This window comes from Fusarium proliferatum (assembly GCF_900067095.1).
Source record: "Fusarium proliferatum ET1 genome assembly, contig: FPRO_scaffold001, whole genome shotgun sequence".
Taxonomy (NCBI): domain Eukaryota; kingdom Fungi; phylum Ascomycota; class Sordariomycetes; order Hypocreales; family Nectriaceae; genus Fusarium; species Fusarium proliferatum.
The window spans coordinates 532,684-556,907 of NW_022194790.1; the positions used below are offsets into that span (position 1 = coordinate 532,684).

General features: G+C 47.3%; 8 protein-coding genes across 8 annotated transcripts; 4 read left to right on the forward strand and 4 right to left on the reverse strand.

Moving 5' to 3' along the window:
- Nucleotides 1–348: 348 nt before the first annotated feature.
- Nucleotides 349–1,771, reverse strand: FPRO_01946 (uncharacterized protein; the record flags this gene model as incomplete). The annotated part of the gene is made up of 3 exons (XM_031225829.1): nt 349–1,343; nt 1,399–1,670; nt 1,734–1,771. The coding sequence occupies 3 exons, from the start codon at nt 1,769–1,771 to the stop codon at nt 349–351; spliced, it is 1,305 nt and encodes a 434-aa protein (XP_031074527.1).
- Nucleotides 1,772–2,766: 995 nt separating this feature from the next.
- FPRO_01945 (putative alpha-glucosidase (maltase)) lies at nt 2,767–4,665 on the reverse strand (the record flags this gene model as incomplete). Its single annotated transcript, XM_031225840.1, has 2 exons — nt 2,767–3,721; nt 3,779–4,665. The coding sequence occupies 2 exons, from the start codon at nt 4,663–4,665 to the stop codon at nt 2,767–2,769; spliced, it is 1,842 nt and encodes a 613-aa protein (XP_031074528.1).
- Nucleotides 4,666–5,603: 938 nt separating this feature from the next.
- On the forward strand, nt 5,604–7,438 carry FPRO_01944 (uncharacterized protein; the record flags this gene model as incomplete). The annotated part of the gene is made up of 7 exons (XM_031225851.1): nt 5,604–5,702; nt 5,751–5,776; nt 5,824–6,570; nt 6,621–6,826; nt 6,873–6,938; nt 6,985–7,099; nt 7,180–7,438. The coding sequence occupies 7 exons, from the start codon at nt 5,604–5,606 to the stop codon at nt 7,436–7,438; spliced, it is 1,518 nt and encodes a 505-aa protein (XP_031074529.1).
- Nucleotides 7,439–8,035: 597 nt separating this feature from the next.
- FPRO_01943 (uncharacterized protein) lies at nt 8,036–9,376 on the forward strand (the record flags this gene model as incomplete). The annotated part of the gene is made up of 1 exon (XM_031225862.1): nt 8,036–9,376. The coding sequence occupies one exon, from the start codon at nt 8,036–8,038 to the stop codon at nt 9,374–9,376; it is 1,341 nt and encodes a 446-aa protein (XP_031074530.1).
- Nucleotides 9,377–12,326: 2,950 nt separating this feature from the next.
- FPRO_01942 (uncharacterized protein) lies at nt 12,327–13,901 on the forward strand (the record flags this gene model as incomplete). The annotated part of the gene is made up of 4 exons (XM_031225873.1): nt 12,327–12,485; nt 12,536–12,797; nt 12,845–13,202; nt 13,253–13,901. 4 exons carry the CDS (start codon nt 12,327–12,329, stop codon nt 13,899–13,901), a joined length of 1,428 nt encoding a protein of 475 aa, XP_031074531.1.
- Nucleotides 13,902–16,951: 3,050 nt separating this feature from the next.
- FPRO_01941 (uncharacterized protein) lies at nt 16,952–18,048 on the reverse strand (the record flags this gene model as incomplete). The annotated part of the gene is made up of 2 exons (XM_031225884.1): nt 16,952–17,230; nt 17,281–18,048. The coding sequence occupies 2 exons, from the start codon at nt 18,046–18,048 to the stop codon at nt 16,952–16,954; spliced, it is 1,047 nt and encodes a 348-aa protein (XP_031074532.1).
- Nucleotides 18,049–19,208: 1,160 nt separating this feature from the next.
- Nucleotides 19,209–21,496, forward strand: FPRO_01940 (uncharacterized protein; the record flags this gene model as incomplete). Its single annotated transcript, XM_031225895.1, has 5 exons — nt 19,209–19,346; nt 19,403–20,125; nt 20,176–20,498; nt 20,554–20,877; nt 20,926–21,496. The coding sequence occupies 5 exons, from the start codon at nt 19,209–19,211 to the stop codon at nt 21,494–21,496; spliced, it is 2,079 nt and encodes a 692-aa protein (XP_031074533.1).
- A 129-nt stretch (nt 21,497–21,625) lies between these two features.
- Nucleotides 21,626–23,756, reverse strand: FPRO_01939 (uncharacterized protein; the record flags this gene model as incomplete). Its single annotated transcript, XM_031225906.1, has 2 exons — nt 21,626–23,553; nt 23,630–23,756. 2 exons carry the CDS (start codon nt 23,754–23,756, stop codon nt 21,626–21,628), a joined length of 2,055 nt encoding a protein of 684 aa, XP_031074534.1.
- Between the last annotated feature and the right edge of the window lie 468 nt (nt 23,757–24,224).

Here is a 24,224-nt window from a genome sequence, read left to right on the forward strand (position 1 = left end):
TTTGGCGGGATATCAGCCAACACAATAACGCCCAATTTGTTAGACCGAAGCCAAAAGAGGCGGAGAATTGATATCAGAGTGCTTTGCTTCAAAGCGCTCTCTGCTGATTCAAGCTCTTTGCTTTAATATATATATAATAATATATTTTATAAATGATAAATAAATATTTTCTGTTTATGGCTATTAATTCTATAATTACTATAATTCAAATTGAAATCTCTATTTCTGTTAATATTTTTTATCTACGCATATATTCTGTTAAATTTAAAGCTATATCTACCTTACAGTTAAGGTATACAATCAAGTAATCGTAAACTGATTTAGACACTCCTCAAGGTAAACTAATAGCTAAATCCAATCGACCCATGGCCCATCGTCGGCAGCCTGCACTTGACCATCACTGCCACTACTCTGAATCTCAGACAAGTGTGCAGCGTGATGATCAACTTCTGGCAGTATTGTTGCATATTTATCGCTGATAGGTTTTGCATAGCGTTGGAGAAAATGCAACATCCAATGATCCATATCGAATGCCGTGTTCATACTCTGCTGGCATGTGCGGTGAAACACTCGTAGCCGGGAGATGGCCAAGTCAATGCCAGGCCAATAGCGGCGCAATTCCATCATCATTTCAAAGTTTTTCTTGAGCATCTTCTTGACCCCTGTGATTTGGTCGTCATCGTCGTCGAAAAGAAGGGTGTGCAAATGAATTGACGACGAAATCGCTAGAAGATGCCCAACCATTAGCCATCTAGATTCGCAGCCTGGCGTCGAGTTTGCCAACGACAGGAGGTTACTCAAATCCGCGGCATGGCTGCGACAACGTCTTGCATACTCGATCACGATGGGACTACACCCCGCAGATGTAGATAAGCTGCGGTGTAGGAACTGGTAGTAGAGGAGTTGGCTGAAATGATGGTAACCCGTGTGCAAAGCTACCAGGGTGCGGCCGAGTCCAGTGCTGCTATACGATGCGAGATTTGTCGGCGTGACAAGCAATGTACTTGGGAGATTAAGCTTCCAGGTCTCCAGCTTTTCCGCTATCCTTTCAATCTTGTCGAAGAGTTCAGCATCTGGGATGCAGTTTTGAACGGTCAGTTCGTGAATTTCGTTGATTGGCGCAACGACTTCGGTGAACGGGATCATCTGTGCCCAGAGACCATGTTGCCGAGAGGCATTCATATCTTGTTGCGTTATCGAGTCCGAGTCATCACTATCGGGGTCCAATTGCTCAAAGGCATGTTCCTCCATAGGAAGCGGAAAGCCAGGATCAATAGTGAGTTGCTGCCGAATGCAAGATCCGGCACTTTCCCAGCAATCCCACATCCAAACATTCCACCATACTGTAATGGATTAGATGTTTATCACTCGCAACAGCCAACAATCATAGTATCTTACCTCTGATTTCTATTTCTCGTTGGAGCCTATTCGTGGAGAGGGAAGTCTGTAGCCTCCTCAGTTGAATCATGCGGATCGCCTGTGCACCATAAAGCGATTCCATTTCTGTCTCGCCCTCCGCAGCAGAGATGCAACAATGTAACATGCAGGCTTGGATGGCGGATAGTGTCACTGGTTCCTTGCGATCGTCGAGCAGACGTTTACTGCGCGTAGCCCAGTCCCTACGCAGCTCCCAAAGTTCAGAATCGCCGCATCGTTGATTTGATGCAAATCTGCTCAAAGATAGATTTGTGAGCAATTACTCAGTAGGACCCTGCTCGCCGTAGGATCAATACCTAGCTGCAAGTGCCATCATAGCGTAAACATGTATCATTGCGGCTCGTCCCTTACGTTGAGCTCTGATGAATGATGGTCTGTGGAATAGAGTATGGTCCTTGTCATGAATGAGATCAAAGTAAATATCGACAAGCGAGTTGCAAAGTTCTTGACTAGGCACAAGGCTAGCCTGCCTTTCGTCGTTGATGCTTGTATCTTTTGATAAATTCGAGCACCCGTTAACGGAACTTAGATTGCACTCGAGGTTCAACCGAAGGCATCGAATACAAGACGCCGTTCCCTCTCGGGACAAACATTTTCGTTTTTGTACCCTATTGTTAGGTTGATATGAATTCATAATGTAATTACGGGGTTTGCTTCTGGGGACTTACTTGCATTGAGTGCAAGCATGCTTCGGCCTTCCTTGCCTCCTAGATATCATAATTCGATGCCTAAAGACGACGGATAATCAAAGATTCCGTTCAGCTTTAAATGCTGGGGTAGTTTTACTAGTAAGTAGGGACTCGACTTCACGGCATTGATAGTGTTGATGAATCTTCTTCCCCTGGGCAGGATAATTTATCAGTTCTTGCTTATCCCGTTGTTTATCCAGCGGGGTCAAGCTTATCGAACGTTCATCTAGCAGCCCTGTACTGCTCCACGCCCTATACTGTACCGCATCTGGGGCCTCACTACTTACTTGCTTGGGTATAGCCAAAGCTAAATAATCCAATCCCTTTGACTTCTTACTGATACGTAGCTTTGATATACCTCACAAGAAAATTGATAAAACTTCACATCTCTGACTTGTGCTGTAGGAGGCATCTCGCACCCATTCCCTCGACTCTTTACACTGTCTAATGGTTCATGTGACCGACTCCAAGGTCTATATTTACTTGCGAAAGCTCCAAATAATAGCTTCGGATGTAACATACGCCGGATTGTTGAGTATCGGTCTCGCACTCTACACTGGTGAGGCAAGACTTAGTATGAACGTTGAGAAAGTACTAAAAATGAACAAAAATAATTGTCATATTTCGTGCGTTGCCGCCGCTATATCATGGCAATCAAGGTCTGGTATGGTCTTAGCCTGATTGCATGCTTTCCTTCTTTCATCGTTAATTCATTCACACCCTCATAGTTGCCCAAGGCGGTTACCAGCCCCTTCATATTGATAATGGGCTTTCCTGAGTCCGCGGACATATCAAGGAGGATATCTCGTGCCTTGGAGGGAATAACCCAACAGATATCACTGCCACTAAAACTAGTCACAACCAACACCTTCGTCGGTCTGTGAGGACTTTCATGAGCAGTGCCGTCAGTGCGTATATACGCAATGACATCTTCTTCGATATCCATATTTAGCATCTCGAATCCTCCGTAAACAAGAATATCGACATGCTGCTTTCGAAACCTGAGGACCCTGCGCCAGTGGTTCAGACTGGACTGTGAATCAGCCAGCATATTGGACACATTCCAGGTAGCAAAATCAGGGTGGATGGACATCCAGGGCTCAGCTCGCGTAGAACCGTTCAGCATGAAACCAGCATATGGACTTTCAGAGTTCCATTGCATCGGCGTGCGTGCGTTGTCACGTCCAACCTGCCGATATCTTTCTCTATACATCTTCTGCTTTTTTACGTCGTCCTGATAATAGCTCTGCACCAAAGTCCAGTGATTCAGGCATTCGATGTCCTTGTATTTGTCCATCCCCCATTCACGGGGAAGATTGACCATTGCAAGTTCCTGACCTTGATAGATGAAAAGGGTTCCCGACTGGAAGGCGAGGTGGTTTGCTAGCATTTTGGCTGAGATTGTTCGCATGGGAGGAGAATCAGAAGCATAACGACTGACTATTCGGCTTTCGTCATGGTTCTCCATATGCAATGCGTTCCAACCTGAGTTGGATGCCATGAATGTTTGCCATCTGTTGACGACATTCTTTAGTGCTGTCGGCTGGAACACGGCTGGGTCGAATCTGTGATCAGTGCCTAGGTCAAGCCCATCTCTGTGAAATTGTCAGCGTAAGATCCTTCTAAACATCAGGTTTTGTTACCAGACTCACATGTCAAAGTGAAAGGCCATGGCTAATTCTCCACGATTCTGGCCAACAGCTTTGAGAACCTCTTCTGGATCTGCATCTGGCATCTCGCCAACACTAAATGCGTTGTATTCCCGGAGTATCGATCCAATTCCACGCAGGTATTCGTGCAGCCGAGGTCCACAGGCACAATGCTCAGTGGGCTTCTGCAAAAAGCCTGGCTTCTTGATTCTGGCGTCAGGCAGGCCAGGTGTTTTCGAAATATAGTTGATGACGTCCATGCGGAACCCATCGACACCACGGTCGAGCCAGAATCTTATGATATCGTGCACAGCAGCCACAACCTCTGGATTTTCCCAGTTCAAGTCAGGTTGTCCAGATGACCAAAGGTGAAGATAGTATTCTTGAGTGGTGTCGTCCCAAGTCCAAGCGCTTGTACTGAAAAAAGATTCCCAGTTGTTTGGTGGTATCCGTTTACCAGTTTTGGGATCCCGACGAGCCGGTCGCCAGAAATACCAGTTGCGGTACCTGCTATTCTTCGAAGACCGAGCCTCTTTGAACCAAGGATGTTGATCCGATGTATGGTTCACAACAAGGTCCAGGATGTACTTCAAACCGCGATCATGGAGGCTTTGGATTAAACTATCGTGATCGGCCATGGTACCATAAGGAGGATAGATATCCTTATAGTCAGAGATATCGTAACCCATATCAATTTGTGGAGATGCTAGAACGGGAGACAGCCAAACCATATCAACCCCAAGGGATTTGATGTAGTCAAGCTCCGAGATAATTCCTTGGATATCTCCTATCCCATCACCATTGCTATCCTTGAAAGAAGATGGGTAAATCTGATACACAGAGGCTTCCCGCCACGGCGCTCGATCGACTTTCGGGAAGACAGAATGCATTGTGTACGTCGAGGAAATACACTGTTTGCCACTTTGAAGGATAATTCCAAGACTGCGAGTACTGTTTATACCCAGATGAATGGGAACAGATGATATGAATACGAATGTGTCTCAGACAGGCTTTATGCGACTGATGTCAATATAACTATTTTCCGCAGGCAATATTTCCAGCTTTTCCTTTATCTAAACTAGCATCTACAAGGTTCTTCGTAAGATGATAGTATGGTTAGGCAATATCTCGGGATTCCGGGTTTCCTCCGAGCCTCCAGGGGCCTTTACCATTGAGGATATTGGACTGTTCTGTAAGCCGGCGTTTTCACCTGCAATACTAAAACGTGCAATAAAAGCCAAGTATGCTGATCATACATCGAACCAAGAGTTGATAGCTGGTAAGTGCGGGAAAACCATTACAATTAAGGATAATTGTGCGGGAAAAGAAAGTGGCGCCAATCAATCACACTCTTACTTGGTTTATTGGATTCAGTTTAACCATGTACATTAAGATTATGGTGTTAAGGCTACAAGTAGGGTGATGGGTTAATGCGGGAAATGTTTCTATTTGATAAGACATAAGTTCGCCAAAGCGCAAAGCTTATCCAGCTCCATAAGCGGAAAAACCTTACCAGAGTAGGCAAGGCAAGCGTTAAATGCGGTAAAATCTAACTTGGAAAGGGTTGGTTGATAATATGGATCTATTAGACTGCGGAAAATCCAACCAGACCAAAGATAAGCGTCAGGTGGTGACCCTTAGTCCCAAATGCCTATCATCAACAGTAGCAGTCTTCACTAATATCTCATCGGTATCAAACTCTTGTTTTGAATCATTGTGGCTTCCGGAGATTCTATAAAATGATTACTGGGATTCCTTGATTAGAACATCTGAGTTTCATATTCTTGCCAACTCAGAGCTGTACTTGGAAATAACTATCTTGATGGAAATGTCTTACGAGCCCTCCTACTCCCCAGGCCGCTTTGTGCCTCGGAAGTCCGCTCTTGTCAATTCGTTGGTGTTTGTCTCTGTTTTGGTCAATTCAATGGTAATTTTGTCCTTCCTACGATACGACGGCGGTTTCTAACAGATGCAGACCTTAGGCTATGATGGGAACATGATGTAAGCCAACCCTGCCGCTTCAAAAGTACGAACTGACACGACAAAAGGAATGGGCTGATGATTTTGCCATCTTTCTCTGATTACATGCATCTAAACACAGCGACTATGGCGGCAAGCTCTACTATCATCTGGGTTGGTAGTGCAGCCGTTTCGCCGATTGGGGGCATTCTACTTGACAAACTAGGCCGAAAGAATGGTATGCTATCAGCAGCCATTTTGTCGCTTACCGGCGTTGTCTTGCAAAGCGCGGCTCAGGATATTGCCATGTTCATCGTCGGACGATTCATTCTCGGATGTGGAGTTGGACTCGGCTCGATCGCTTGTCCGACATATGCATCTGAGGTTGCCCCGACCAAGTACCGTCCGCTCATGCTAGGATTCTATTACGATATCTGGTACTTCGGAGGTATGGTTGCTGCTATCGTTACTTACGGGACATCTCAGATTGAGAACACTTGGTCATGGAGATTGCCCTCCCTCTTCCAACTGCTTCCAAGTTTTCTTTGCTTGGCAATGCTGCCTGTCATCCCTGAGAGTCCGCGGTGGCTTGTTTCACAAGGCGAGCACGACAAAGCTCGCCATGTGCTGGCTGCCACCATGGCAAACGGCGACATCACAGATGCTGGCGTTCTGGACGCCTACCACAAGATTTGTGGTGCTGTTGCTTTCGAAAAAGAGAACCCTGCCTCTCACAACTGGCTGGAACCTACCAAATCACCATCGAACAGGAAGCGAGTTACGTTGGCTGTGTCAGTTGCTGTCATCGGTAACTTGAGTGGCAGCGCTATAGCCTCGTAAGTAACTATCCACGTCAAGGTTGGATCAACTGCTGACTCCAGTGAAGCTACTGGCTGGGGACTATGCTTAGCCAAGCTGGCGTAACCGATACATATAGTCAACTACAAATCAACATCGCCCTGAATGTGTGGTGTTTTGCTTGTGCGGTGGTAGGAACACTACTTGCAGATAAAATTGGACGAAAGCCTCTTGGTATCGGAAGTCTGACTTTTGCTCTGATTTTCCTATATCTAGTCGGAATCTTTACCAAGCGTAAGGAATCGCAATGTCTTATGAATCAGGCTGACCGCATATTTAGTGTATGGTTCTTCGACTGATACTAGCGCCATTTATGGAACGGTTGCCTGTATATTCCTCTTTCAAGGTAAGGAAACCCATCACACAGTAGGGTATGTGCTTACCTGCTCTAGGCGGCTATAGCTTTGGCTGGACAACATTGCTTGTTATGTATCCGACGGAAGTCCTGAACTTTTCTCTTCGAGCAAATGGCATGGCTATCTATACGTTCACATCCAACTCTGCAGGGTTAGTTTCTATTCCAGCCTCTTACCAATCACTATGTCGTTTCTGTTAACAGTAGAGCTGCTACTAACGCGATTGATTAGTGTTTTTGCAACATTCATTATGCCTTTCGCACTTGAAAATATCGGCTGGAGGATGTATATCATCAACGCTTCATGGGACATTCTGGAAGTACTCTTCGTTGCTTTCTTTTGGGTCGAAACTAAAAGAAGATCTCTTGAGGAGATTGATGCGCTATTTGGTCCCAGTGGACACCTGACTGTTGATGACACCATCGAAGGCCATGAACTGAAAGAACCGCATACCAGCACGCGACTGGATAAGATAGAGTCTAAGAGATAAGGTACATTCGGCGCGGTGTTCTGCGCATAACGAGTTTGGACTTGAAAGTTGGGTGAGCTGGCGTAGGACCAGAATCGTCGTAATCCTTAGGTAGCTTTATTGAAATGTCTAAGTTGTGATCTATATGCGTTATTTGCGGTTGAGACGGGTGGCTGAGAGCTTTAATCAGCAGAGAGAACTTAGCTTTATTGAATCCATCATGGCCGCTGTCCCACGCAATTAAGATCTTATGGAATACATGACAGCAGGGTAGTTGTTCGGAGTTCTTCTCAAGTATACTAAAAGGATTTCCTCTATAAATATAAACGAGCCAATATTAATCAAACTGAGAATGGGCAGCTGAATCCCCCCTGGTATTTTCCCTTAAAAGTGGTGCTTTTATTGTCGTCAAGCTGATACTATTGCCAATAGTTTAGCGCCTACGGAAGAAATTCTCAACACGGTATGATCTGAACGCTCTGTAAGCGAATGTGCTTACTTTTCTTTGTGTTAATAATAAATAAGAGTTATTTCCATCTAATATCTAAATCGTTTTACTCTTTCACCTGTTTTTCTTTCATGTTTTTCTCCTTCTGAGTGCGGTGATTACTGTCGAAAATGACTGCCAAGACTATCATGAATGCTTTTCTAGCAGCGCTCTTAGCGGGAGACACTGAGGCCGGTCCATGTAAACCGAGACCCAGAACGACTGATATTTTGACCACCGTGGAAATTATGTCTACTTCCACTAGGACAAAAACTACTGCCGACATTAGTCTCCCGACGACTAAACTTTCCTCTATTGATTACTTGACCTTTACTACCGACCAGTCTGAGAGCACCAGGCAGACGTCAACTGAGTCAAAGGATAGTACTACTACTGCTGCTTCTCCCACCATTTTGACAACGACAACCTCCTCAAGTATAGCCCTGACGTCTTCTATTATCCAGAGTAGCGTGGAGCCAACCACAGTTACAGAAGACGCAACAACTGTTGCGGTTTCAATTACTTTGACGGCAGAATTAAGCTCTACTATCACTGGGAGCCTCACGGAGACACCAACTTTCTCAAAGGACACTACCACTATCGTTTCTATGACTACAGAGACATCTTCAACCAGAGAACTGACCTTTGAGATCACCGAGGGTAGTACTGTGGAACCCACCACCACAGAAGGGTCACCTACTACTACGACCCCAATGATTCCAGCTACGGAGCAAAGCTCCACTGTTATCGAGAGCAGAACTAGGATGACCACTGCTGCAGAAGACGCTACTACTACTGCCGTTTTTGACACAGAAACTTCGTCAACTGTAGAGATTAGCTCCACAATTGCCGAAAGCAGCGTCGACATAACAACCTCGTCGCAAGAACCCACTGCTACAACATCTATCTCAGCTACAGTGTCAACCCTCCCCACCACCGAGAGTACAACGACGTCTGAAGTCACCTCCACTACTACTACAGGAGCAGCTGGTCCTCCCACTATCACCAATCTTGGATTCGACGACACCACTGAACCCTGGTCTGTCACCCAGCCCCATCTCGTCTCACTATCCCTCGACAGCAACATCAAGCACGACGGTAGAAGCTCTGCACGCATGAGCTTCTCCGCCGCCGGTGGGTCCACAAGCTATATCACCCAGGCGTTCTCGTCGCCTCCTAAAACTGGGGTGGGATATCTAGCTTCCGCGTGGATCCGTCCTGGGGATGGATGCACCCTCGCGGTGCTGGGTTGTGTTTATGGAAATGCAGGATTGTTCGCAGGACGGCGAAACCTCGTTGTTACGGCGACGGCAACACAGCCGGGGACTATCAATCAGTGGCAGGAGATATCATATAAATGCACGTATACTCAAAACCAGATTGATCAGGGTGGTTTGGCTCTCAATATTGGGTTTATGTGCATAACGGGCTCTGAAGCTTGGGTTGATTCGGTTCAATTTTCAGAACAATAATTGTACCATAATTTGTCGAAATACGGGTTACAGGTGGTTATAATTAAGGCTAGGGGAGTTTTAAGCTTATTTAGACATGAGCATAAACACCTGTAGTAATTGTGAAGTAGGTATTTAAGGCAGGCTAGCCTGCAAAGAGATGATCCGGATGCAGCAGGGCGCGGAATCAAATCAAAGAACCACTTCACCTATTTCCGATTATAAATCACAAGAATTGCCAATTATCTTGCTTCTAAGGCCCAAGGGCGTTTATAATGTCACCGCGGTAGCTTACTCATTCGGATTCCTCATTGAGCAAACGAACATGTCGTATACTCCACAGATACCAGAGCAAAAAGGCAAGTGGATAACTTGGCGAATGCTAAGAAACTGGAGAATTGACACGTGCGGGGAGCGGAGATAGGGTCTGATGAACACCCCCAGGATCTATCACTTGGCGCTTTCATGGATGGCAGATTCCAGCATTGGCATCATTCCCCAGCCGGCTTGGCAAATGCATATTAGTTGCCTTTTTGGATTGGCTTGGTCTAGACCTCCGAGGTAACGTTTAGAGAGAGATGGAAATGCCTTGAGCCTCTTTGGATTAAATTAGGAATAGGGTATTGGGTAGTTTCGATGCATGTGTCACGATGATGAGCCGAAACAAACCGTTAGAGAGAAAGGAACTTGATAAATATACAGGAGATTCTTTCGGTTTCATGAGAATATGGAATCCTCACTTGAGAACCTACAGTATGATGATTACTGTGCCTTCGCTGCAGCACGAACAGGAACTCAACCATCACTGCATCGTACTCTTCATACTCGAGATTGTCCGCTAGGTATCTGCACACACCATCACAGCCTTCTCTTCCCAATAGGCAGCTCGGATTCAACGGGCAAGGCCAATGTTATCGAAATCTGTCATCACGCAAATACCTCAGCTCATGCTCAGCTCCACCAGCTTCGCCCCCTTCCGCACAGCACAGATCATGCATGAACATGATATCCATTACGTGAGCGATTCCTCCAGGCTATGACCATTATTATCAGCCCCAACAATACGTTGCATTACAAACTGCTGTTGATAACAACGTGGGATATCGCCAAGAAAGCTTCATGAGTGCCAAGGAGGGTATATTGGGTATCAACCATGATCTCGGTACGGTTGCCGCGAACGGACCAACCTCGTGATAATCACCCGTTCGTGTAAATCACCAGTTGAACTGATATTCAGCATTTGTTTGCTCAGCTTCTAGAAGCAGATAATGTTCCGTCGGATTCTGGTGGTGAGACCATGTTTACATAAAGAATTGCTTGGAGGTGGTATGGACATCACGCCAACCTTACATCGGGACCAAGGCCGGACCCTGCAGTCATCTTCCGAGATTACCATACAGAGCAGGCAGAGCACGGTGATGAGAATTGATGACAACCTAAGATATGCGAGATGCTGCGGCAGGGCATCCGTTGGTTACGGAGTTGCCGTTACGGTTTATCGGAAACGGTTCCGCTCTTCAAAGGGTCACTGACTGCTTCGCTGTCTGTGCATATAATTTGGAGATTCCACCAAATAGAAACATACGCTGTCTGCTATCGTACCGATGATTTCCGCTTCTCCAACGTTTCATCCCATATGCACTGACCAGACAGGACTTATCAGTTGGGAAAATGCCTCGCTGATAAAGTCAGTTCATAATACAGCGCGGAGGCCTTCCCGATGGGATAGCATCGGTTCAAAGTCAAACCCCCTAAACTTGTGCTGTAAACTTTACAGGGTGATCCCCGGAATGGTCGGTGATCTGCGACGCCTGCCCCCCCTCCCCAATCGTTCGCAGCCAACCATCTCGCATCCCTGATGCATGCGCGAATTGTTCCAGAAGGATACCGTATACAGGTAAAGTTTGGAGACCGCGCCTCTTTTTACCACTGTGTCTTATTTCCGGGTGCCGAGGAGTAATGCCGTGCAAGGAAAGTTTGCCTGTCTCGGCTGCACCGACGTCAGCCTTGTTTTTGTTTCCTTTGCAATATTTTCCTTCGCAAGAAGGTATAATCAGCTGCCATTGTAAAAAAGAGAGATGAGACCACCTGGGAAAGCAGGCCATTTTATGATGAACGCACTGGTATTTAATCAAGGGGTCTCGGAGTGGACTCGGCCGTTTCCCGTACTCCGCTGGGAGGAGAGAGTGATACATATTGGTAACGAATTCCACAATAATAATGAAGCTCTCGTGTCTGATGGAGCGTGGAAAATTGGGGTTGTGGATATTTTGGAGACCGGATTAGCTCCCGACTGCGGAGCAATGGGGTAATAGAAACTGACACCTCAGCCAATGAGGCTCTGCCGCTTCGAATTATGGGGAGCAATGCACCGCGGAGCAACGCCTGACTCGCTATTCCCAGTGGAACTTTCAACGTCATAGCTTCAATTTCTGGCGAAAGTGCCTTGTTTTCTTTTACGTGATGAGAATTCTCAACTGAGAGTCTAGACAATGGCAATTTTCTGCTCTGGCTCGTCAATCGTACTGAGACCCTCTTTCTCCGCGAATTTTGGTCTGGTATGTACGGGGAACCCCATGGGGACATGGAGTAGCCAAGAGGTGCACTCCAGAGCCAGAGCAGAGTGTCTGATGGGGACTTACTCCACACACCCAGATAAGCCTCGCCAACACCGAATTGCCTGCCAGGTTTTTTCTTCCTCAGCGTATCACTGACTAGCCTCTCTTGGGTAAATCACCACGGGGATCGACTAGGGGGGCAAAGACCAACTTTATCAGCTTAGTTAGACTTGCTGTATAGGATCGACTTCAACTTGCCTGAGCTTGGGAGGAGCTTGTATAAGTTGTGTCCACAATCCCCAGACTTTGTTGCTTCATCTCCTCCACATTCCACTCTCTCTTCCCTCTTCACCTCCTCTCCCTCTCTTCAATCTTTTAGTTGTTTGTTGGTCAATTAGCTTTGCTCCTTCAACATGTCGCAATACTCTAGCGGTCCTGCTGAGAAGGACCTCAAGCATGATTACGAGAATGATCAGCCAGCTTTGAACAACACCCCTTCCATCGCTGGTGAAGCCCAAGTCCACGATGATGTCTTTGGTGATATCACCGATGAAGGCCCCAACTACCGCGCTGTACGTCACACCAACACCATGAGAATCTTCAATTCAACTAACATCAATAGGTCGGCTGGATCGGCACCGTTGCTCTCATGATGAAGACCCAGGTCGGTCTCGGCGTTCTGTCCATCCCAGCTGTCTTCGATGTCCTCGGTATCCTCCCCGGCATCATCTGCCTCATCGTCATCGCCGCCATCACAACCTGGTCCGACTACATGATCGGTGTTTTTAAGCGTAACCATCCTCAAATCTACGGTATCGATGATGCAGGCTTTCTGATCTTCGGCCGAGTCGGACGGGAGATCTTCGGTATTGCATTCTGCCTCTGTATGTACTCCCCTCTTATACTATCACGACATCAGCTAACAGCTCAGTCTGGATCTTCGTTGCGGGCTCTGGTATGCTCGGCATCTCAATCGGTCTCAACGCCGTCTCTCTTCACGGTACTTGCACTGCTGTTTTCGTCGCCGTTGCTGCTATCTGCGGATTCCTGCTGGCCAGTGTTCGCACCCTCGGCCGCATTAGCATGCTCGCCTGGGTCGGCCTCGTGTGCATCATGACTGCTATTTTCACCGTCACCATTGCAGTTGGTGTTCAGGATCGTCCTGCAGCTGCTCCCCAGGAGGGTCACTGGAAGTCTGACTGGAAGGTTGTTGGAAACCCCAGTTTCACCGAGGCCATCTCTTCCATCTCATCTCTCATCTTTGCCTATGCTGGAACTCCCGGATTCTTGTAAGTTTATCTCAACTGCAATATGTGATTTAGCAAGCTAACTTTCAAAGTGCCATCGCTGCTGAGATGAAGCGTCCTGAGCATTATACTCGATCCCTCCTCATCTGCCAAGCCGGTGTCACCATCACTTACATAGTCATCGGCTGCGTCGTTTACCTCTACTGCGGCTCTTACGTCGCCTCACCAGCCCTCGGCTCCGCGGGCCATCTCATCAAGCGTGTCGCCTACGGAATCTCCCTCCCGGGCCTTCTCGCAACAACCGTCCTCGTCATTCACTTCGCCGCTAAATACGTCTTCGTCCGTCTCCTCCGAGGAACAAAGCATCTCTCTTCCAACAGCGCTATCCACTGGGGAACTTGGCTCGCCTGCACCATCATCACCACCGTCATCGCCTACCTGATTGCCTCCGGTATTCCCGTCTTTGGTGGTCTCGTCTCTCTCGTTGGTGCCCTGCTCGGTACGCTCATGTCGTTCCAGCTGTACGGCTTCATGTGGCTGTATGACAACTGGGCCAAGGGCAAGCGTGACCCTAACATGAAGTGGTACCTCATGGTTGCTTTCAGCGTTTTTGTTATTGTCTCGGGTACTTTCCTCATGATCGGCGGTACTTATGGATCTATCGTTGGTATCATCGACTCCTACAAGGCTTCAGGTGGCTCTGCTGCTTTCTCTTGTGCTGATAACTCAAATTCCACTTAAGCGCAGCGTTGTTTTTTAACATTATGTATCATATAGCATTGGATTTAGAGGGTAGAGAAACATATTCATGCATTAGAGGTTGAAGAATACATCTACTATCATATTTACACACTATGACAACCAGCTTCATGCGACGTGACGTTTCTTGATCTCAATCACAGCAGATTTTCCCTGCTGCTTGTTCCAAGCTACAGAGTGTACAAGAGGAAATATATTACTTAATTATCGCCGTTCTGAGATCTTTTAAAGTTGGAGACTTCGATAGTTATTCACTCTTACACCGTGCTCAGGCCCGTCAACCAAAGCTCAGACTTGCGGTAACTCAGTTCACCATTAACTCAAGCAATCACTCCCTAACTGTCTCTTCAACCAAAAGCTTGGCTATCACATCCCCCACAAAACACTGGATGAGTACCCATAATCCCCTGTGGATACCGACCTCAGCGAACCCGTTAGTCTAAGCGCTTCCCCATCTCCACTGCGCGCATTTCATCGTTAGTCCATCAATAGTCTCGATACCGATATCCACAACTCATCATCACATCAAAGTGGGTAACTTAGATAAGATTCCAAAATCAAGATTCTGGCCTGCCATCTGTTGGGTCATACGATGATCAAATTTTGCCTATCCTGACGTCTGGATCTGCGGGAGCTACTACGTACTAACCTGTCGGGTGGCGGTGACTATTTTACGAGGGACAGTACTGAAATGACACGGTGCAGCTGTGCTTAGTCTGAACTTTAAAGTTTTTAATGCAGAGTCGCCACTGACTGAGTTGGAGAAAGTTGGAGAGGAGAGCTAGGTGATGCCGACGTCAGGGATGCTTTATACAGCCGGACTCCTCTTTGGATGATACTTTGGTTCATATCGGCTTATTGAAGTCCAGAGTTCAGCACTGATCTTTAAACCATGAATGGTGTATTTAGCTACCTTTACGAAGTGGATATTGGTATACAGGGAGGTTTGAGATATCGGCAATCGTCGGTAGAAGAGAAGAGATGGGGCTCTTGAACCTGGGCCATGCAACGGTCAACCTTAATTCGGGGAACCCCAGATCCGATGCCGGAGTACCCGATTGAGTAACGTTGATAGTTACCCAACCACTGAGGCTCTTGTTGCTGAGGTCGATCAGCGATAATCGATTCACGAAGAAATCAGTAGGTTAGACATAGAGTAATAGGAGAATACTCCTAGCTGACTGCCAGGAGTACTCATAAGCGCGTCGTGGCTTCCGGAGCTAGCAAACAGCATTGGAATTGAGGTGATACATCCAGTGAGTCTCCCTGCTCCCCGACCTTGAAATACTAGTCCTAGATGTTTGATATTGTCAGCATAGTAACGAAGTTCAGTTAAAAGTGTCTCAACATCGTGAAACAGGACTCGAGACTCGAATTCAAGCTGATCAAGGCTGTTGATCATTAACAGCGGTGTCTGGCTTCGGAGATACTTCTGTAATTCTACTAGGATTCCTTAGTATCTTCTTCAATTGGCTATGCTTTGAACCAACCGTTGCGGACTGTTTTCTGTATTATGAGCTGTCTCAACTTGCACTGATAGGAGATGTTTCAGGGATAAAGGAGAATCTGAAGTTAGTAAATGGCAACCGGCAAGATGACACTTGGAATCTGATTATCGTTTCACAGTCTCGAAGTGAATTCAAGTAAATTTCAGCAAGTATGAGATGCAGCTGTCCCTATACCAGTAGTTGACTAAAGATGTAAGTTACCAGGGCCAATGAGTACTCGGTATTCATTCCATTTGGGTCATGCAGTAGTTAAAGCTTTGTGTTTAGCGCCCTTCTTTTGTTGAAGGAAGCGGATCGCAGACAGGCAAGTTATTCCGAGTGAAATAATATGGGACAGGGCGACAATGTGAGCATCGATTTGCCCTGTGAGAGTTGCATCTCAACGCTGCGCGTGAACCGACCTACAACACCGCAAGACGTCGATGGTGTTTACAGCATTTATACCAGTTCCTCAAAGTCCTTGAGAAAGAACCCCAATCAACTAAGAGCCAAGTGATTTAGCTATTTCTAGCATCATTAGCGCAATCTCTCTGTAGTAGCCCCCTATCATGATCGAGTGCCCATAGACTGTTCAACCTTAGAGCGCCTAATGAGCCTCTTAGTGTTATTCTAAAAGAGAAGTGATCCTTAGGCCAGATTTACGAGGCTGCAGTTTATAGCTCCAAAATAATATGGGTTGTTTCATCTGTGCATAAGCCTGTGAAGGACCAGCATCGAAAGTTATGCTACTAGAAGTAGAACTTGTTCATTTTCTTACCAAGGGCTTTTTCTGAGTCTACTATGGTTCCCTTTGTCGAGACGCCAAAACACAGTGTTAAAAGTCTAATTATGTTGAAGTGTGCACCACCGGTGAAGTGGCGAAGGTAGGACTGCCGATTTGGCGATATGCGATTATCTTGAACTTATCTGAGTTTTGTTTACCTCTTGGGATGACAGCCTTGGACTTTGTGCTACTTGTACGACCTAGGTCACACCGCTCCATATCTAGCTGGTCGTTCTCATCGGCAACCATTCCCCCCTTCTCAAGTTTGTCACTGCAAGCGTGGCTGGTGAATCGTCATTGAAGTAGAAAGCTAGAACTCTTCTCCAGTTGTTGGTCGTTCCATTGTATTCAAACTGCCAGTTTCGTTTGAGGGACAAGTAAACTCACTACTAAATCAGTGCGCACCATCTCAAGACTTTGTATCGGGATAGTTCGCTGTAGTATTATTGAATTCGGGATTAACTTCAAGTCTACATGCCATATAAGGCTGTGCCCTTCTCCAGCCGGGATTATCTTCCTGTACTGGGTTTCTGGGCACTTATAGGTATTCAGAAGCTAATGCATAGCTATATCGTTCGATGTCATGCGAACGCTGCTACAGCGAATTGACTACAAGGAGTCTCGCGAATGCATGAAGTGGTATCGCGGAATAGCCAAAGCCACAAATATTCCTTTAGAATCCTTGGTTCATTAATAACTTTCATTATATGATTCTATATAACCCATCCATTTTATACAATTCATCATCATGTCGCATTAATTTATTTGAGCTTGAGGACAGCCTTGCCGAAGTTCTTGCCCTGGAGCATACCAATGAAACCCTCAGCGGCGTTGTCAATACCCTCGGTGACGTAAAGCTTGGCCTTGACACTGCCGTCAGCGAGCCACTTCTGGAGGTTCTCCTGGTGCTCCTTGTAGTAGGCAGGGCCGAATGCAGGGTTGCCGACGAGGAAACCCTCCATCTTGACCTGCTTGGCGATGAGGTTCAGGAGACCCTTGACACCTTGGCGCTGGTCGGCGGGGGTGTTGTACTCGGAGATCTGAAGATTGTTAGTTTTGTGATATTGAGAATAGTAGAGAATTGACTTACCAGACCGCAGACGGGGATACGGCCACCGACGTTGATGTTGTTGAGAGCAGCCTCGAGATGATCACCACCGACGTTCTCGAAGTAAATGTCGATACCGTTGGGGGCGAGGCGAGGAAGAGCGTCCTTGGGGCTCTCCTTCTTGTAGTTGAAGCCAGCATCGAAACCAAGCTCCTTGGTGATGAAGTCAAGCTTAGCATCATCACCAACGGAGCCAATAACAGTGAGACCCTCGCGCTTGGCAATCTGACCAACGATCTGGCCAACAGCACCAGCCGCAGAGCTGATGAAGATAGTCTCACCCTTCTTGGGTTTACCAATTTGGTGAAGACCAGACCAGGCGGTGAGACCAGGCATACCCAGAGGACCGAGGAAGAGACCAAGGTCAAGGTTGTGAGGGTTCTGGACCTTTCTCATGTTGACCTTGGGAAGGGTGTCCTTCTCAACGCGGGCATATTCAGCGATGGGAAGGTAGGCTGTGACGAGATCGCCCTCGGAGAAGTCAGAGGTGTCGCTCTTGATGATCTTGCCAAGAGTGCCGTTGACGATGGGGTCGTTGATCTCGAAAGCGGGGGCGTATGATTTGGTTGATGGGTCGCGCATCTTTCCGCGAAGGTAGGGATCGAAAGAGGCATACTGAAGCTCGACGATGACACCACCTTGGGGAGCAGAGTCGATATCGACGGGGCGGTCCTCAGTGACGAGATGCTCACCGGCCACCGGGAGACCAGTGGGGATCTTCTTGTAAACGAGGGTCTTGTTCTGTGTCATTTTGGCGGTATGTGTTTTTGTGTTGTGTGGCGTGAGAAGAGTATGAGATGAGATTGAAGTGTATCAGATGAGAGGAAAGGGTATATAAGATGAAGATGAAGATGAAGTTATGATGAGAATATGAGAAATGAACGACGTCACTGCAACTTTTATAAGACACGGTGCATCAAGTACCGAAGCCACGTCAAAGTGGCGCTGGCATTATACCGAGGCTCGTTGGAGGCTTGATTTGTAAGGGAGAAAAGCATTGAGAATTTCTTAGACAACTAAAAACGTCACAGCGCGGGAATGGTCCACATACACGGTGATGTTTCCCAAAGCGGTAATGACCTCATGGATGATGCCATGGTGGTTGAATTCACATCAGCCAATCTACATGTAAGCTGAGAGTCAGTATTCACTGTCAATACTCTATAGCAACTTTAAAATCAGGCGTGTTTACGTTACATGCCGAGGTTTACTCCGTATGACTTGGCCAATGCAGTAAGATTCTTATTCCTTCTCGACAAATACGTATCTTATCTAGTGAGGATAAGACGGAAACGGGAGCGGGGTGCAGTGGATGCGCGGATAACTAACTGAGAATGGATTTGATGCGCTGAACCTCGGCGTCTCCGTTTCTTTTGGTTGGTCGTGGAATCAAACAGTAGAATTCTTTACATGCTTCTAGCGTTGTCTGTCACTTGAGCTAGGTCTCGAGTTTTCGCATTAACGCCGAGTACTTTCCGGTCAATGCTGTTCCTTTCGTTTCCTCATCATTATTAAAAACTGGAGAGGTGAAAAAAAGTCTGAGGTTGCTGAGTAAGACGTGCAAGAGTCATGCTGAGTGTCAAACTTGCACCGCATGAGTCAAGTCTTCTTGGTGGCGATTTTCTACGTGGCAGTTAAACTCTAACAATTTCTCAACAACCAATCTAATACCGTATCAACACTGCCGAAGCTCACAGGCATCTGTTTTCGTGATAGCTTCAATCATATCACGAACTTACCCTAAAGCATTCCACGCATCAAAGTATAACCGAAGGCCGAAAGCTTATTCTGCCCGCTCTGTTTTCATAATCACATCACCCCCACCATATCAACCGCCCACGATAAACCTCCCCCGCTAACAGCACAATGACTCGGAAGCCAACCAGGACCTGGCAGGTTATGATCGAGCCATGCAAGGAAACTACAGGAAGATCCAGCCGGCCCCGAGAGACGACGCCGATGAGATCGACCGCAAGTTCCGCGTGGCCAAACGCAAACGTCAGCATGTCAGGATAGCCTGTAATCCCTGCCGCGAAAAGAAACGTGCCGTGAGTCTCGTACCGACTCATACTACCCGTTTAACTAATAGAAATGAACAAAAAAGTGCAATGGTATAGAACCGACCTGTGATCAGTGCCAAACGCGCAGTTTGGCGTGTATCTACCGCATACCCCCCAAAACAGTTGATTCAACAATCAAGATTCAAAAACAGCTTGATACCCTGCAGCACAGCTTCAACCACTACGCGGATCTAGTAGAGCAGCTCAAGACACTACCGGAGACAGATGCGCTCAAGCTTCTGCAGAGGCTGAGATCGCCGGCGGATGTGAATGGGGCTTTTGCGTCGTTGCAGGGGAGTGTAAATACCAGGATACGGCTGTCGAATCACAGGACGGCGCAGGCTATATTACCGACTACGAATTCAAGGGTTGAGTTTGAACTCACAGCGTTGCATGGCATTGTGTATCCGACATTGGTGCCGATTGATATTACCTCTCTTGGGGTTTCGCCTTTGGAAAAACCGGCGCTTCCTGCGACGCAGACGGAGACTTTGGTGCACAAGATATCGCCGGCGAGTCCTGTTGTCCTTTCGTCGGATCGGGTTCGTTCACTTTGCGATAGTCGGCTGGAGGATATTGATATTTCGTACTGGACAAAGGTCCCGATCAGCAATGAAACTGCCGCGGCGATGATCTCGCTGTTTCTGGAAACGGACCAGACGATCGTGGGGTTTATCGATGCTGATCTATTCGTGGAGAGTCTCGTGGAGCGAAAACCCCAATTCTGCTCTACGTTCCTCGTCAGCGCGATATTATACGTTGCTTGCGTGAGTGATGCGGCTTCTTCTACTTTGACACTCACTGACTAAGATGGCAGCATGCATTTACAGCTTTCGATTTGGAGTCCGTAGCCGTTGGTCGTCTTTGCTTCCAAGAAACGGAAAGGCTCTTTCGCGCTGAGGGCTCGTTCGACGACCTAATCACCCTCGCAGCTATCAACACCTTCAGCCTCGCCTGTCGCTTCCATGGACATGAGGAACTAGCCCAAGAACTCGTTGCTGCTGCTCGCCACATGGGAAGGAGACTTGGTTTGTACAGTGTCCCGTTGGATAGTCCGTCATCGCTGGCGTTCCAGGAGTTGCCCGATGACTTGGTCCGTATGACCGCACATGTTGCCTGGGGCACTTACAACTGGTTAACGTAAGTGACTCATCAAAATGGTTCATTCGACATTTTCTGAGAGTTTCCACCACAGGATTCATGTTTTGTACTTTCACGATGAGAGTATAGCGATACCGCCTGCTCTGCCAATACCTGGTCACGAACGAGTTGATGACCTATGGCCTGAACATCCGCTGCCAGAATACATGGGTTCCTCATTCACCAAATTGTGCGAGTTCTTCACTGTGATCCAGGAGGTAGCCGTGGTCTACTCCATAGCAGACGGGACACCTGTCGTTGATCGTGTCCCCATCGCTTTCGCAGAAGCCAAGTATCAGAAGATCTTGGCCTGGGCGGATTCTCTTGGTAAAGACATGGCTTGGGATCAAAACAGCCAAGAGCATGTCATGTTATTCCAGTGAGTCTACAAACTCTGCTTGAGGTATTTTACTGACTTGATACTTAGTATGTGGTTCCACTGCGCAGTCCTGGATATCTTTCGTCCCTTCGCCCACGGCGGCCACAAAACCTACACCCTCAAATCCTTCTCCTCCCAGGACAGCACGCCGAAAACCATCTTCTCCGCCTCCCTGAACCAACTGAAACGACTCGCCCTGCTCTACCGCACACAGCAAATGCCCAATAGCTACATGCCCTACATCAACATATCCCTAATCCATATCGCCAACACAATCTGCAGAGAAACAAACGACCCCACTGCGAAGTTTTACTTTCTCCTGTGCATACGCTACTGGCAGCACTTGTATGTAGGATATCCCATATTTGGGGGAATAGCACAGGCGTTCTTGACGATGGCGATAAATAACGGGTTGATCACGAACAGAGAGGCCAAGAGGCTGATGGCGGAGGTTAAGGGGCAGGGAGGGCACCATGATGAAGGGATCTCAACGAGTTTGATTGTGGATTTTGACTTGGCCATGACGAATAGGGATGAGGCGGATGTCCAGGCTGTTGCGCAGAAGTTTGAGGAGGTGGCGCTGTTTGATGAGTTTGCGGTGTACAAGAAAGAGGATTAGACGGGAATTGGTTTGAGGAGTGTCTGAGGAGTTATTATACCCTTGCATAGCTTGTCTTGTTAGCATTTTTGGTTATGGAACCATGTATGAAATTAGAATTAATTGCGTGGTGTGTTGAATTGTTGCTCTTTACAAGAGTTTGAACAGCCTATCCTGAATCTCTTGGTCTCCAGTCCGATAGCTTTTCTCCCAAGCATCAATAGCCTCACCGTCCATAAGCCCATGTACATAAGCTGGCCCAAGAAATAGATATTCATCTGGCGCTGCCGTTGGCCGTATGACATATGGCGTCCTACCTCCAAACAGAACACAAACAACATCCCCAGGCCTCATACAACGAGGTCCGAAACCCACATAGCCTGTTTCCGTAACAAATATCTTGCTGTGATGAGAAGCCCGAATCAACTTTTCGAACCGCTGCGGCCCCACGACAAAATCACAGTCGATCCTGCTAAGCATGTTCAAATCAGCCGCCACAACCGGCGGATCATTCGGATAAAGAGTTGTGAGCATTCTTTCCAAGAATTCAAAATCCTCGTGTGATGTCCAGCATGGCTCGGCCGGCAGCGAAATACCTTTTGCGGCGAGCCTCACGAGCTCGAGGCATCTCTTCTGATTGACTTCTCTACCGTCTTGGGATATGTGAGCTTGAATCGTGAATTTCAGGGCAAATGCTATGAAATTCTTGATATATCCGTCGTCGGTTGGACGGGTTCTGACGTGGTTGATCATGGGACCAGAGCTCTCATGACCAGCCATCATTGTCAGGAGGACTGTTCGGATGATATCTGAGCCGTATCTTTTGCTAAAGACCTCCGTGTGATGTGCGATCATATCAACGACAGCAGGAATATCTTGGTGTATGTCGATTCCCCTATCACGCACGTCTCCGATTGAATCGACCTGGATGCCTCTGAGGTTCAGCACCTTTTCGCTCATTGATGGAACCCGTAAAATAGGCGTATATCGTGAGGCATTGAAATTGTAGTTGATCAAATAGTGTTTATGCGAACCATCGTCCGACTGCCATCTCGGCGCCCAAAGAGGACGGCGCTCTGGGTCTTCAGGACTCTCCACATATGAATGATCGAGAATGTTCAAGTTCTTTTCCGACACTATCACCAAATGAGCAAATTCCGAAAAGACCTCTGTCTCACTTCTGCTGTAGTCTGGCACCATGCCGTAGGACCTATCGCCAGCAAGTCCAATCAACGCAAAGATCTTGTCCCGCGCGTCTGTTGCGTTGGTTGACGATGTCGACGAGACTAGGTGCAAGAGACTGTCGTCCCCAACTTTGTAGTGTCCCATGTGCAAGAGGGCGACTACGTTCCACAGCACTCCTGGTGAGCCATTTTCGACGTCTACGTCGGAGAGTTTGTAGTAGAGAGCGGCCAATCTGAACTTCTTGAACTCGCTTTTAGAGATAGTAATGTCTCCCCAAAGCAGTCTGAAGTCTGAAGCGACTGCCACTTCTTGTATAATCCAAACTCTTGAAAAGTATGGTACACTAAGCATTGTGTTCAAGGCGTCCCAGGCAGATGAATCTCGTGTTGGCAGACCGAGATCCAGCAATTCTTGATCCTCGGGGAAAATATCTTTTTCATAAACGCGAGGTTTCGAGTTTGCCAGGGTTTTAATGATTCCAGCTGCAGAGGATGCTACCTCTGGATCAGCAGGACCAAGCCATGCATTGACGATCTCCGCATTGGAGTAGATATGCCTCATGATGCTGACCTGCTCGGACCGCTCTGCTATGGAGTCTTGATCTATGCATATTTGATCGATCCATATGTGACGCGACTTTCCGGGGAGTCTCAGCCTTCTCAGGGCCGTCTCAAGGCCATCAGTGATAGTGAAGTCTTGGCCGTTGCACTTGATGGTCTTGGTTCGATTGGGAGGTCCCCACACATAGCTGAGAGCCTCATACTTGGGAGCTGCATCGAGTGGATATGTCTGAAGAGTACCCTGCAGCTCATCACTCCCTTCCCCAGCATCAAGTGTAAAGATTCGGAAGGAGTTTTGATTTAAGCGTCCATCGTATTTGAATGTTTGGCTGCCTCGAGTCAAGTCAGTAGATTGCTACATAGCACCGGGCGGGGAAAATACATCTCGAGCAAGAGGTTAAGGGTTTACTTTGAGAAGTCATTTGTAGCAGTGAAACCTCTCTACGAGTCTTCCACCAGGAATATCTTGGACGAGAGCTGTTGGGGGTGAGGGATACAATCGGCGTATGGCCTTTCCGCATCAATACCGACCGCATCGTGCCATGATGAATAACGATTGATTCAATGCAGAAATGACATGGTCTGTGGTATTTGAGTCGTGGAGAGCTCAAGTTAGAGCGTCATATAAATGAAGTCGGTTGATGCGTGTATTGCACAGCCTCGTGCTTTGGAAATTAGGCAGCCGCTGCCTGATTGGGATTTCATTTTTCACGTGCTTGTCTCAGCCACATCTGCAACTGTACAAACAACAATTCAGCCAAGCTACGAAGTGGAAAATGCTGAACTTGATGATGCCTAGGTATTCGCTATTCTCCATTACCTGTTGTTTATTTAATGCTCGTTTGCCTTGGACATTCTTCACAGCATGCGGTCAGATGCCTTCTTGACATTGAGGAATGGTAATCTCGATCAAAGATCAAATTAGTTGTCTAAATGTCTCTCAATATCGAGGGTCCTTGGCCTTTCCAAGGTGAATATCTTGGTTCGACTGGGACGTGACTGGG